Below are 15,197 nucleotides of genomic sequence, written 5' to 3' on the forward strand. Positions count from 1 at the left end.
ACAGAGGTAGGCAACCTTGGCTCTTTTATGACTCGTGGACTTCAACTCCCAGAATTCCTGTGCCAGCATGGCTCAGCTTGGAAACCTCTCCCTTTCCCCTCAGCATGGCTGGCTCAGGAATTCTGGGAGCTGAAGTCCACGAGTCATAAAAGAGCTAAGGTTGCCTACCCCTGTCCTAGAACATTCACACGATTCCTTTCAAAAAGCTTGTAATGTAGATCAGTTTTATTATTCTCTTCTTATATGGTTTACTCAAGTCTCCTATTCAACTGATTGATGTAGAGGGAAGACTGAACCAGGGCTTTTTTTGATTCACAGCTTCGCCCTTTAATCTTCTCAGATGAATTAGCTCTCCTGTTGCCTTTGACCAAACAGGCTTCACAGCTTTGGGAAAACCCCGCCCCACAAACTAATCTAAATTGTCCTTTTTAAAATCCTTATTTAAGTTGCAGTAAGGATTGGTATTTTGTAGTTCAGTCTTTTGCATTTGTTTGCCACCCAGAGTTGCCTTGTGTTGAGTTGGGTGGCAAACAAATTATTATTATTATTATTATTATTATTATTATTATTATTATTTTATTATTATTATTATTATTATTTCATTATTATTATTATTATTTTATTATTATTATTATTTTATTATTATTTTATTATATTATTATTATTATTATTATTATTATTATTATTATTATTATTATTATTATTATTATTATTATTATTAAAACACCTTACTCAAAACTGCGTACATACTCAGACATTACCTTAACTGTTAACAGCTCTTAGGTCTTTGGTTAGGACTTGAATTGTTAAGCTTTTATCAGTCCCAGACTGTGAATAATGACTAATGATTAACAACAACAACAACAATAATAACCATTGAGCATTGAGTTTCCAACTGGAAAAAGAAGCCTATGCACAATCAATACCTGATGGACATTGAAGGAAAGATAGATACAAAGCTAACATGGAGCTGGTTGAGATCTGGGGTGCTGAAGAAAGAAACTCATCCTTCATTTTGGCTGCTCGAGAACAAGCCTTGCAGACCAACTGCACGAAAGCAAAAATTCAGCATGTCAATAACAGCAAATGTCACTTATGCAACGAGAAAGATGAATGTGGATCATCTTATCAGTAGCTGCAGCAAAGTCTCACTGGCTGATTATCTACAGCGTCATAATGAAGTTGCCAAAATCATACATTGGAAGCTTTGCCAGACATTTGGGTTCGAATGCAACAAAAATTACTGAGAACACCAGATTGACAAAGTTCTTGACAATGAGCAAGTCACGATCCTGTGGGACTTTCAGATCCAAACAGACAGACATGCCTGACATCACTATTGTGGAAAAGAAAAGAAAAAATCTGTTTCTTTGATGTTGCAATACCAGGTGATGCAGGAAATAAAGAGAAACAGGTAGACAAAATAACAAAATATCGCGATTTACAAATTGAAGTTGAGCGATTGTGGAGGGAGAAATCAATAGTTGTACCAATAGTAATAGGAGCCCGTGGAGCAATACCCAAAGGGTTGGCTAGATGCATGGAAATCCTGAAGTTATTAGACCTGAATATTCTGACTTTGCAAAAAAAAAACCTACTGTACTCAGAACTGTTTATATACTTAGATGTTACTTTAACAGCTCTTAGGTCCTTGTTTAAGACCTGAACTATTACGTTTTTACCGGTCCCAGACTTTAAATCAAATTGAAGATTAAATGATAACAATAATAATAGTCATAGAAAATGAAGAGGCTAAATTGCTCTGGGACTTTAGAATTCAAACAGACAGGCGCCTATCACAATAACACCCCGTACTTAACAATTGTCAATAAGAAAGACAAAAAAGTCTGGTTAGTGGATGTGGCAGTAACCTTGAGACGGCAGAATAGAAAAGAAAGAATTGAGGAAGATAACAACATATAAAGACCTGCAAATAGAAATAAAATGACTGTAGAAGAAGCAAACAAAGGTAGTCCCAATAGCCACAGGCTCTTTAGGTACAGTCCCAAAACAACTGGAGCACCACTTGAACATCATCAGCATTGACAAATTCACCATTCAATCAACTGCAAAAGATGGATTCACTTTTAATTTGTCAGGACCCACCCCAAACCACGTCTTAGGAAGACAAAACTCTTGGAGCCAATTCTAGTCCAAAAAGAAATCTTTACTATGACATGCTTGGGTGTGGAAATACAAGACAGGATCTAATATTGTTCTACAAATTGAAACCTTATAAAGAGTTCCCTGTTCAACCCCCCTTCCCTAACCCCATTTGGTCAGCCCCCCCATCATTTACCTCGTGTCATCCCTTTCGTGGGAAAAGGGACTTTGGATTTTTATGGTTATTGCTCTTTTCCTTGCAAATTCAAAAGGAGACACAAGCCAGGTGCCTCCTATCCTAACCCTCCCTTTTGTTCCCCCAGTTCAAAAGGCTTCTCTGAATCTTTGAAATGCCTAAGGCAGGCTGAATCCACATTCGTTCCTTCCTCCTCGGGAGATGGCAGAATCCATGGAATAATGTTTTCGACATACATTTATGAATATGATATAAATGGATTCTGACAGAATTCTTGCGCCGATATCGGTAACACTATCAAAGATCCACATCTGCCTATTCCAGATCCTTAGAAAGGACTCGTTATTTAGACAAAAATGCCAAATCCAGCCTGATTCTGCGACGGACAATTATTATTATTGTTGTTGTTGTTGTCATAAAGTACATAGACTTTTAAGAGTCTGAACATGCATGGAACTAAGAAAGGAATCTGTTGGCAAGAATTGTTATGAGGCTGATTCTTGAAGCATTAAGTAAATATTTGCAAAGTTCCTTAGAAAAAAAGGAAAGAAAGGCTAGAATGATAAGAAGAGATAACCTTTTACCTAGCAGCTCTTGTCGTCTTAGAACTCACACCCACACACAAACATACTACCCCAAAGGCAGCAGGCATCCAGACCACATATATTACACCCACAAATAGTTTAAAGGTCACTTTGCAGATTAGTTATCGTACACACATATTTTCTGTCAATAGATTAAGGAAGAGTAGTGCCTATCTCTCCTAGGAATGTCATTCTGGCTATAGTGGTATCTCAGCTATTATACAGTATTAGATCACAGTCTAGACCAGTGTTTCTCAATCTTGGCAGCTTGAAGATGTGTAGAATTCATGTCCCAGAAATCCCCACCCAGCATAGCATAGCTGGCTGGGGAATTCTGGGACTTGAGGTCCACACATCTGCCTGTCTATCTATCTATCTATCTATCTATCTATCTATCTATCTATCTATCTATCTATCTATCTATCTATCTATCTATCTATCTATCTATCTATCTATCTATCTATCTATCTATCTATCTATCCATCTATCTATCTAGTGCTTTTTTTGTAAAAGAAAAAGGTGCCGGAACTCACACATGTCATACAACCCACCTTGCCTACCCTACAAGGTTCCATCCAAAAAAGGTGCCAGAACTCCGTTCTGAGCATTCTATGAGAAAAAAAGCCCTCTATCTATCTATCTATCTATCTATCTATCTATCTATCTATCTATCTATCTATCATGATCATCATTAAATGCTTTTTTCTTAATATAAAATACAAACAGAAATAAAGACAATGGAAAACAGAAAAAAGAGGGAATAGAGGGGATAAAGTGAGGGAAAGGGGGGAAAGAAATAAACAGTGACTTCCAACTTTTTTCAGTGCTGTAAGATACATAGTAGGGATGCGGTGGCTCAGTGGATTAGGACGCTGAGCTTGTCGATCAGAAGGTCGGCAGTTTGGCGGGTCGAATCCCGAGTGCCGCGTAACAGAGTGAGCGTCTGTTACTCGTCCCAGCTTCTGCCAACCTAGCAGTTCAAAAGCACGTAAAAATGCAAGTAGAAAAATAGGGACCACTACAGAGGGAAGGTAACAGCGTTCCGTGCGCCTTTGGCGTCTAGTCATGCCGGCCACATGACCACGGAGATGTCTTTGAACAAGCGCTGGCTCTTTGGCTTTGAAACGGAGATCAGCACCGGCCCCTAGAGTCGGAAACGACTAGCATGCATGTGCGGGGGAACGTTTACCTTTACCTTTAAGATACATAGTAAAGTTGTAATATCTTTTTTTTATCGAAAAGTTTTATAAAAGTTTACAATATAAACCCCAAAACCAACCCCCCCCTAGAGCTGAGTACAGGGTTACAAATATAATAATCATAATCTAACTAACATTAACCAACTATATAAATAACCAAGTCCATAATGCGCTTTAACTCCCCTTTAACATAAATATAAACAAATTAAAAGTAAACATAATAATAATAAAAAAAACATAAACAAATTAATATCCTAATTATTAAACAATACAATATCCAAGTTGTTAAACAATACTAATACAAAAAATAATAATAATATCATATAATTAAAACTAATAAAAATTCCACTATAATAAACTAATAATAATACTCTAAAATTTACTCATAGGCTAAATGGAACTTTTTAGTCCCATATTTATTCTGAATATAATCTATCCATCTTCTCCAGACCGAAATGTATCTTTCTTGTGATTGATCCTTCAAATAAGCAGAAATCTTAGCCATTTCTGCTCAATTTGACACTTTAAGCGTCCATTCTTCTATAGTAGGCAAGCAATCCTTCTTCCAATATTGCTCTACCAATAACCTTGCAGCTGTTATCAAATTCAACATCAAATTAGTTTCTTTAGTATCACAATCTATAATAACACCCAATAAAAATAATTGTGGAGTAAACTTTATCTTTCTCTTGAAAATCTTTTGAATGTTCCACCAAATCTTAATCCAAAAAGCTTTTATATTTCTACAAGTCCACCAGATATGAAAATAAGTAGCATCCAAACTGCCACATCTCCCAACATTTGGGCTGTAAATTAGGATACATACAAGACAACTTTTTAGGATCCAGATGCCATCTATAAAACATTTTGTAAAAATTTTCTCTTAAATTTTGGGCCTGGGTAAATTTTACATTTCTGACCCAAATTACCTCCCATATATCCAATGGAATTGGTTCTTGAATATTTTGGGCCCACTTTACCATGCAATCTTTAACTAATGGCATGGGTCCGAGATACCTCGAGGACCACCTGCTGCCGGCGTCAACTTCCCTCCGCCCTGTGCGTGCCCACAGAGAGGGCCTCCTCAGGGTGCCTCCAGTCAGGGAATGACTGGCACTATGGAACCAACTGCCGGTTGAGCTCCGGATGGCATCGGACCTCCGATCCTTCCGTCGCGGGTTGAAGACCCACTTGTTCGAGTTAGCTGGTCTGGCCTGAAGGGGAATATGGGTTTTCTAATTGGTTTTATTATTTTTATTGCTGTATTTTAATTGGGCATGGTTTAATTCTCTTTTAATTTTTGTATACCTATTTATATATGCCCTGTGAACCGCCCTGAGTCCCTAGGGAGAAGGGCGGTATAGAAATCCAATAAAACTAAAACTAAACTAAACTAATTCCATTTCCGAATCCAATTCTATTAAAGCATTATAAATTCTCTTTATATGTGCTCGATTTTGATCTTTAATCTGTTTTACCAAATTCTCATCCATGAATGTAATACCAACCTTTTGATCTAACTTCCACCTAGCTAACAATTGAGTATACTGAAACCAAGACTGCACAATATTTTCTTGCTTTAACTCAGCTAACGATTTTAATTGCCAGTCATTCCCTACCAATCTAAGTAATTGCTTATAAGAAATCATATCCAAATTCACACCCATAGATACACCCTCTATCGCGTGTCCAGGAATCCCCCAGATTGGTATTTTATAATTTAACTTATAATAATACTTTTTCCAGACACGCAATAAAGCACTTCTCAAAATATGAGATTTAAAAGCCTTGTCAACTTTTTTATCATAAATTAAGTATGCATGCCGCCCATATAATAAGTCCCATCCCTCAAGATGAAGTATACTTTTATTTGTTAAATTAAGCCAATCACTAACCAGTGTTAAAACCACCGCATCATAGTATAATTTCAAATTAGGCGCCTTAAGTCTTCCTCTTTCCCGTGCATCTTGTAAGATCTTAAGTTTAATTCTTGGTTTTTCCCCCCGCCCAAATATATTTATTAATACCCTTCTGCCATTCATCCAAATTGGCATCTTTTTTCAAAATAGGTATCATTTGAAACAAGAAGAGAAGCTTTGGTAGAACATTCCATTTTAACAGCTGCAATTTTCCCCAACAAAGATAATTGTAATTTTTTCCAATTGTTTAAGTCCTTTTGTACTTTTAACCATAATATCTCATAATTATTTTTATACAATTTTACATTAGAAGCTGTAATATATACTCCCTTTTTCACTATTTCAAAACCTGTCAATTTAACTAACATTTCCTTTTCCTTCATAGTCATGTTTTTAGATAATATTTTAGTCTTATTATTATTTACTTTAAAACCAGAAACTTTCCCATACTGAGTTATAACTTCCATCAAGTCTATAACCGATTAAATCGGTTGAGATAATGTCACAACCAAGTCATCCGCAAAAGCTCTCAACCTATAATCATTCTGTTTTTATTTTTATTCCCTTTATTATAGTTGATTCACGAATTTTGATCAGTAAAATCTCCAATGTTAAAACAAACAACAATGGCGATAGTGGACATCCCTGTCTTGTACCTTTTTCAATTTTAAATGCCTCTGTTAATCCCCCATTAATTATGATTTGTGCCGATTGTTGTTGATATATAGCCCTAAGAGAATATAAAAATTTATCCCCAAAATTCATTTTATCAACAACTTTCAATAAAAATTGCCAATTCAACTGATCAAAAGCTTTTTCAGCATCCAAAAATATCAATGCCGCAGGGACTTGGTTGTTTTTATCCAAATACTCAATTAAATTAACAATTTGTCTTACATTATATTTCATATATCTTCCAGTTATGAATCCAGACTGATCACTATGAATCATTTGCTTCAAAACTTGCATTAATCTATTTGCCAATATTTTTGAAAAAATCTTATAATCAGTATTCAAAAGCGATATAGGTCTATAGTTCTTAGGCTGGGTAAGGTCTTGGTCCTCCCTTGGAATCAGCCATACAAAAGCCCTTCTCCAAGACGGAGGCACTTCTCCTCCAATCTGGATACTATTAAAAAGTTCCTTTAATGGTTCTATCATCTCTACAGATAATGTTTTATAATAAATTGCTGATAATCCATCTGTGCCAGGAGCCTTACCCACTTAATTGCTAAAATAATTTCCTCAGACGTAATTAAACAATTCATCTCCTTTCGTTGTTCATTTGAAAGTCTAGGAAAATGTGCTGCCTCTGTAGGTACTTATCTATATCTAAAGCTTGTATATTTTCACTAGCATATAATTTTGTATAAAAATCTAAAAAACTCTTTTTAATCAACTTTTGCTGATATACCTCTTTACCTTTATATTCTGTTTTCTCTAGAATACCTGATTTCTGTTTCTTCCCTAATTGATAATCCAACCACCTACCAGGCTTGTTTGCATTACAAAACGTATTATGTTTCCGCATAACGCAAATTAGTTGCCATCTGATCAACCCATTAACATATTAAATTGCTCTTTCAACATATGTATAGAAACCTTTAATCTATTATCTGATGGGTTCAAAATAAACAAAGCAACAGCATCCCGGCGCCATTTTTCCCCCCTTTTAAGTCAAATTAAAATATGGAGAAGATTATTTCTCCCCGAGTTAAAGTTTCCAGCACTTGCAATTTTAACTTCACCTGGTCAGCACTGTCTGCTTTAAGTTACTCACAAGTCCCTTTAAAATGCAGATGTGGGTGCCGCGTCTTGCTTTGCTCCTAAAGCTCGGAGCAAAGGCGACCTGGAGTGCAGAGGAAGCCTCGGGCTCCGAGGGAACTCTCACCCTCCGACCTCCAAATAATTAAGGAGGTCTAGGGGAGCTCTAAGGGACGCGGTGGCTCAGTGGGTTAGGACGCTGAGCTTGTCGATCAGAAGGTCAGCAGTTTGGCGGGTCGAATCCCGAGTGCCGCGTCCCAGCTTCTGCCAACCTAGCAGTTCGAAAGCACGTAAAAATGCAAGTAGAAAAATAGGGACCACTCCGGTGGGAAGGTAACAGCGTTCCGTGCGCCTTTGGCGTCTAGTCATGCCGGCCACATGACCACGGAGACATCCTCGGACAAGCGCTGGCTCTTCGGCTTTGAAACGGAGATGAGCACCGGCCCCTAGAGTCGGAAACGACTAGCACGCAAGTGCGGGGGAACCTTTACCTTTACCTAGGGGAGCTCTACCTCTACCCGAGGGAAACTCTCCTTCCCCCTCTTCTCCCGAGGGAGAGGTTTTCAAGCCGCGGGACAGCTGATTTTCGCTGTCTCCCCACGCTTTTCACACAATCACAGGGCTGGCAGCCAGAAGAAAGCCACCATCAGCGCAGCATCACCACAGGAAGTCCAAGTTGTAATATCAACTTGGTAGTTACTGCAAACAATAACCTCTAGCTAGTTCTATAATAATAACCATTCTAATTGTCAAAACCCAAAGTTAAGGTTTCTTTTTTTTTTCTCTTTCACGCAGAAAGTCCAGAAGCTGCTTCCCAAACTCTCTGCATTCTTGTCCTAGAATAGAATAAAATAGGATAGGATAGGATAGGATAGGATAAAGAATAGAATAGAATAATAAAATACAGAATAGAATAGAATAGAATAGAATAGAATAGAATAGAATAGAATAGAATAGAATAGAATAGAATAGAATAGAATAGAATAGAATAGAACAGAACAGAATAGAATAATAAAATACAGAATAGAATACAATAGAATAGAATACAGAATAGAATACAGAATAGAGTAGAATAAAATACAGAATAGAATAGAATAGAATAGAATAGAATACAGAATAGAATACAGAATAGAATAGAATAATAGAATACAGAATAGAATAGAATAGAATAGAATAGAATAGAATAGAATAGAATAGAATAGAATAGAATAGAATAGAATAGAATAGAATAGAATAGAATAGAATAGAATAGAATAACACAGTTGGAAGGGACCTTGGAGTTCTTCTAGTCCAACCCCCTGCTCAAGCAGGAGTCCCTACCAACACCATTTCAGACATATGTCCAGTTTCTTCTTAAAAACCTCCAGTGATGGAGTGCCCGATTAATGCAGTCAGCTTCACCATCTCTGCCAGTTCCATCCTCTTTTCAATCCATCGTGGGGTTTAAAGTCCACACATCTTCCAGTTGCCCAGGCTGAGAAAGTCTGGTCTAGGATACGGAAATAAATAAGGCACACATTCTGATGAGAGAGAGGTTTCCTGAGGGCACGCTCCATCATGAGTCCGAAAGATCGGAAGACTAAACTTCTGATCCTGGTGAACAACCCGGATTGGATCCTTCAACATCATCCTGGGATGTGTGTATTTGCCTTCATCCATGATAAATAAGGTTGAAAGAAATCTTCCCAAAGTTTTTGGAACAACTTTGGGAATCTCCAACTCTCCCACCAGGGAGCACTATTTAACCAACTTTATCATGCTTGGGGAAAAACAAAAAAAAAAAGTTAAGAAGCAGAGGAAAAGTTTATTAGAACTTAAATGAGAAATCATGAGGAAATCTGATTAGACGGGAGGCTTTTGAAAAAGATCACGGAAGAGAGAAACGACACGCTACTTCTTCACTATTGTCAGGAAAGTAACACGGATATTCTATGTGGCCTTCAAGACCAAGCTTTACCTCTTTTACTGTCTGGCACAGTCAGATTTTCATAGATTAAAATCTGTGAACTGTAAAGGAAGTAGTAGATCAGGGGTCTTCAAGCTTGGCAATTTTAAGACTTGTGGACTTCAACTCCCAGAATTCCTCTGCCAGCATGCCTGGCTGAGGAATTCTGGGAGTTGAAGTCCACAAGTCTTAAAGTTGCCAAGTTTGAAGACTCTTGTAGTAGACAGATGAATAGGCAAGTCTACAGGCCAAAATGTAGTACCGATAGTCCTCAGCTTATGATCACAGTTGAGCCCAAAATTTATTTTGCTAAGTGAGATATTCGTTAAGTGAATTTTGCCCCGTTTTACAACCTTACTTGCCACATTTGTTCAATGAATCGCTGCAGTTTTTAATTTAGCAACCCGGTTGTTAAGTGAATCCGACTTCCCCATTGAATTTGCTTGTCAGAAGGTTGTAAAAGGTGATCACGTGACCTTGGGACACTGCTACCGTCACACAATAGGAATCGGTTGCCAAGTGTCTGAATTTTGATCACGTGACCACAGGGGATGCTGCAATCGTTGTAAGCATGAAAGCAGTCACATTTTTGAGCGCCACTGTAACTTTGAACGATCATTAAACGAGCTGTTCTAAGTTGAAGACCACCTGTATAATAGTAGTGAACAAGGAACCATCAAGATAAAAATAAATGGAAAGCAATTCATAATTCAGTTTACATCCAAGAGATTTCATAAAGATGGTGCTTTCCCTCTTTGACTTGAAAATTGAAAACAACAATCTCGTTCAGTTCCCATATTACTTCTGGTCAGTGCAAGGCCAAATGCTTTTATCGGTGCTGTTTCGGGAAACCGGGAAAAAAAACCTTTGAAAAACAGGGGAATTTGTCATTGCAAGGAAATAAGAGTCTTTGGCCTACATTGTTTTACTTATTTATTTGGGTTATTTATTCATTTTGGATCGCCTCTCGATTCCATTGAGATTTTGGGTGAAATACAATGATATTTTTACAAGACATGGATTTTCCAGAGATGTTAGATCAGGGGTCCCCAACCCCTGGTCCATGGACCAGTACCGGGCCACAGCATGCCAGCAACCGGTCCGCACAAACAAGGAAAGCCCCATCGACGGGATGCAGGTAGCACACAAAACCACGGCCCCTCCAAGTCGCGGAAAAAACCTCTTTCCATGTAACCGGTCCCTGGTGCCCAAAAGTTTGGGGACCTCTGTGTTAGATTATACATTTAGTGACTATTTCAAGTTACAGTTTAATGAAGAGAAGGACCAGGGGTGACAGGATAGCAGTGTTTCAATATCTCAGGGGCTGCCACAAAGAAGAGGGAGTCAAGCTATTTTCCAAAGCACCTGAAGGCAGGACAAGAAGCAATGGATGGAAACTAATAAAGGAGAGAAGCAACCTAGAACTAAGGAGAAATTTTCTGACTATTAGAACAATTAATCAGTGGAACCATCTGCCTCCAGATGCTGTGAATGCTCCAACACTGGAAGTTTTTAAGAAGAGACTGGACAACCATTTGTCTGAAATGGTATAGGGTTTCCTGCCTGAGCGGGGGGTTCGACTAGATGACCTCCAAGGTGCCTTCCAACATTATTATAAAACTTTTATTCATAAAACGTGAAACTCAGTCAACTGAACACTCAAATTGACTGGCACTAATGGTTGACACGGGCTGCTGCCAGCATTCTAGGCAGTGCTTTTTTTGTAAAAGAAAAAGGTGCCGGAACTCACACATGTCATACAAACCACCTTGCCTACCCTACAAGGTTCCATCCAAAAAAGGTGCCGGAACTCCGTTCTGGGCGTTCTATGAGAAAAAAAAGCCCTGATCCTAGGTATCAACCAGGTATCTCCTTAAAATGTAAGATGTTCTGAGTAGTTCAGTTTTTTGTAGCTTTACTGGAGTTATTGCAGGAAGCTGCAAATTCTTGATGTATTTTGCAAAGTTTTTGGACATACTTCCCAGTGCCCTGATGACAATGGGTATCACTGTTACATGTTTCATCCATAATCATACAGTTTCGATGGCCAGGTCGCGGTATTTCGTAATTTTTTCCAGTTTTTTTTCTTCAACTCTCCTGGTACAGCAATATCAATCAGCTGTACACTTCGGTTCTCTACAACTGTGAATCTGGCGTGTTGTGTTCCAAATGGCGATCTGTCTGTATTTGGAAGTCCCACAAGATCTTCACCCTCTCATTCTCAACAACGTTTTCCACCCTATGTTCCCACGACTTTTCGGACACAGGCAAGTCGTATTTTTTACACAATGCCCAGTGGATTAATTTAGCAACTCGGTCGTGTCTAGCTTTGTAATCTAGACACGACTGAGTGCCTTCCAACATCATCATCATCATCATTATTATTACAATGCCACTGAAAAAAGTGATGTATGACCATTTTTCACACTTATGACCATCCCCACCGCCATGTGATCAAAATTCAGACACTTGGAAGTTGCAGTGTCCCGGGGTCACGTGATCCTCTTTTGTGATCTTCTGACAAGCAAAGTCAATGGGGGAAGCCAGATTCACATAACCATGTTACTAACTTAACAACTGTAATGCTTCGCTTAACTGTGGCAAGAAAGGTCATAAAATAGGGCAAAAGCCACTTAACAACTGTTTCGCTTAGCAACAGAAATTTTGGGCTCAATTGTGGTTGTTGGTTGAGGACTGCCTGTATTTTAGTTAAAAGCAGTACCTTGAGACTTGATTGCCAATACTTGGATCTCAATCTGGCTAGGTCTTTGAGGGGGATCTGGTTTCCATTAGGTTGCCTCCTAACTTTGGAGTAGAAATTGAACGCAGTAGTAGTTATCCGGATCGACCCATTTGATCTTTGGAGTAGAATATTACATACTAACAATCAAATGTTATTTGAGAGAAGAACGTTCTATGCTTGGGTTAAATCTTCTTAACCATTTCCACCAAATTATTTGAGCTACTGCTGTTCTCATATGAATTCCTGTGCAAATATTGGTAAGTATCAGAAATATTCAGGATTGAATCCCAATAGTGATTTGTTTAAAATTCTCTGGATTGAAGAATGACTAGGGTTTTTCCAAAAGTGTAAAACTGAGTGAGGAACTTGTGATAATCCTATTCTTGTTGGGTCACACAACTCTCCTTATCCCAATCACTGCCAAGCTGGTTAGGGACAAAGGAGTTAAGAATATTTTCAGGGCTGTGAATTCAACATATGCTCAGTGTAACCTGTTTGTGTTGACCTGTTCATCTTTTAGTTCAGGGGTCTTCAAACTTGGCCCTTTTATGACTTGTGGACTTCAACTCCCAGAATTCCTCAGCCAGGCGTGGCTGAGGAATTCTGGGAGTTGAAGTCCACAAGTCACAAAAGGGCCAAGTTTGAAGAGCCCTGTTCTCATTACTGTGTTTGATGTCACAGTGAGCGATGAGAGGGGATTGTGAACATCTCATAAGGTAATAAGCTGTGATATATGATACTCATGGAATACAGAGCTGTGTGTATCTGACCGAGAGAATTGTGTGATTTTAAGTACTGCTTATGCTTCTGTGTTTCAGTTTCTTCTGCAGATGTTGGCTGCAGGTCATTCTGATAAAACAGCTGAAGACAGCGAGCTTCTATCCAGGAAGCTTTCAATGAAGATCCTTCAAGAATTTAGATCACAGTCTTCCGCAACCATTTAAGTTTCTGTTCTGCTCCACTGGTGACAGGTTTTAACCTTTGTGAAAGAAAGTAAAAAAAACAAAAAAACACCCATCATACAGAGCTCTTGTATGTTCCCACTCATCTTCCTTAGCAGCTGTTGAGTCAGCCACAGTCAAATGCAGAGAGAAATAAGCCAAGAAAATTAAAGGAACATAAGAACAAGCTCAGCCATGAAATGACTGGCCTTATGCATTAAGTGGGGGATGGAAAGTTTTTTTTTCCAGACTAGTATGTGTTAGCAGAAAATTAATTTTAAATATAGAAGTAACATTTACAAACAGAATGGGAAAATTCCACATATTTTGTTTTCATGCTGGGAATGTTTAATAAAAGTTCTTCTTTGGTTATCTCTGCTTGACTCTCGCATGTTCCCTAAAGCGGGCTGTTGTATTTTTTTAATTTGTGGGGAAAAGAAGAGCATTTTGCCTTCCTTTATTTGTTTGTTTGTATTCCACCTTCGCTATTTTTACAAATAAGATGGCAAACATATCCAACATACCTTCCTCCTTCTATTTTCCCTATAGCAGGAGTAGGCAACCTTGGCTCTTTTATGACTTGTGGACTTCAACTCCCAGAATTCCTGAGCCAGCATGGCTCAGCTTGGAAACCTCTCCCTTTCCCCTCAGCATGGCTGGCTCAGGAATTCTGGGAGTTGAAGTCCACGAGTCATAAAAGAGCCAAGGTTACCTACCCCTGTCCTAGAACATTCACACGATTCCTTTCAAAAAGCTTGTAATGTAGATCAGTTTTATTATTCTCTTCTTATATAGCAACCCTGTGAGGTGAGTTGGGCTGAGAAAGAATGATTGGACCAGTCACCAGTCAGCTTTCATGCCTAAGGCGGGACTAGAACTCACCGTCCACTGGTGATTGGCTCAAAGTCACACAAATGACTTTCATGCCTAAGGCGAGAGTAGAACTCACTGCCTCCTGCTTTTTAGCCTAGTGCCTTAAACCATTTTACTTAACAGCTACAATGGTTTGCTTAATGACCCCCACAAAAAAATGTAAAATCAGGTCTTAACGACTGTAATGATTTATGACCACAGATTTAATCCCAATTGTTGTGGCTATTTGCAATGCTCAGGCAGGAAACCCTAGACCATTTCAGACAAATGGCTGTCCTATCTCTTCTTAAAAACCTCCAGTGTTGGAGCATTCACAACTTCTGGAGGCAGGTTGTTCCACTGATTAATTGTTCTAACTCTCAGGAAGTTTCTCCCCCTCTTCTTTGGGGCAGCCCCTGAGATATTGGATCACTGCTATCATGTCCCCCCTCGTATTTCTCATTAAAGTAGACATACCCAATTCCAGCAACCGTTCCCTATATGTTTTAGCCTCCAATCCCCTGATCATCTTTGCTGATCTTCTCTGTACTCTTTCTAGAGTCCCAAATTTCTTTTATACATTGTGATGACCCAAACTGGATGCAGTATTCCAAGTGTAGCCTTACCAAGGCCTTGTAAAGTGGTATTAACACTTCACGTGATCTTGATTCTATCCCTGTGTTAATGCAGTCTAGAACTGTGTTGGCTTTTTTGGCAGCTGCAGCAAATGGCTGGCTCATATTTAAGGGATTGTCCACTAGGACTAGTCCAACCCCCTGCTCAGGCAGGAAACCCTATACCATTTCAGACAAATGGCTGTCCAGTTTCTTAAATACTTCCAGTGTTGGAGCATTCACAGCTTCTGGAGGCAGGTGGTTCCACTGGTTAATTGTTCTCACTGTCAGGAAATTTCTCCTTAGTTCTAGGTTGCTTGTCTCTTTGGTTAGTTTC

The 15,197-nt window shown here is 38.7% G+C and overlaps 1 protein-coding gene across 1 annotated transcript in view; it reads left to right on the plus strand.

Annotated features, from left to right (window-relative positions):
- Nucleotides 1-13,952, plus strand: part of LOC308671256 (protein FAM47E-like) — a 27,054-nt gene extending 13,102 nt beyond the window's left edge. Inside the window, exon 8 of the mRNA XM_081333356.1 lies at nt 13,272-13,952. Coding sequence (XP_081189482.1) covers nt 13,272-13,397 — 126 coding nt within the window. The 3' untranslated portion in view covers nt 13,398-13,952. The remainder of the gene's footprint in view (nt 1-13,271) is intronic.
- Nucleotides 13,953-15,197: the final 1,245 nt, after the last annotated feature.

Source organism: Vipera berus (assembly GCF_964194415.1).
Source record: "Vipera berus genome assembly, chromosome: 7".
Taxonomy (NCBI): Eukaryota; Metazoa; Chordata; class Lepidosauria; order Squamata; family Viperidae; genus Vipera; species Vipera berus.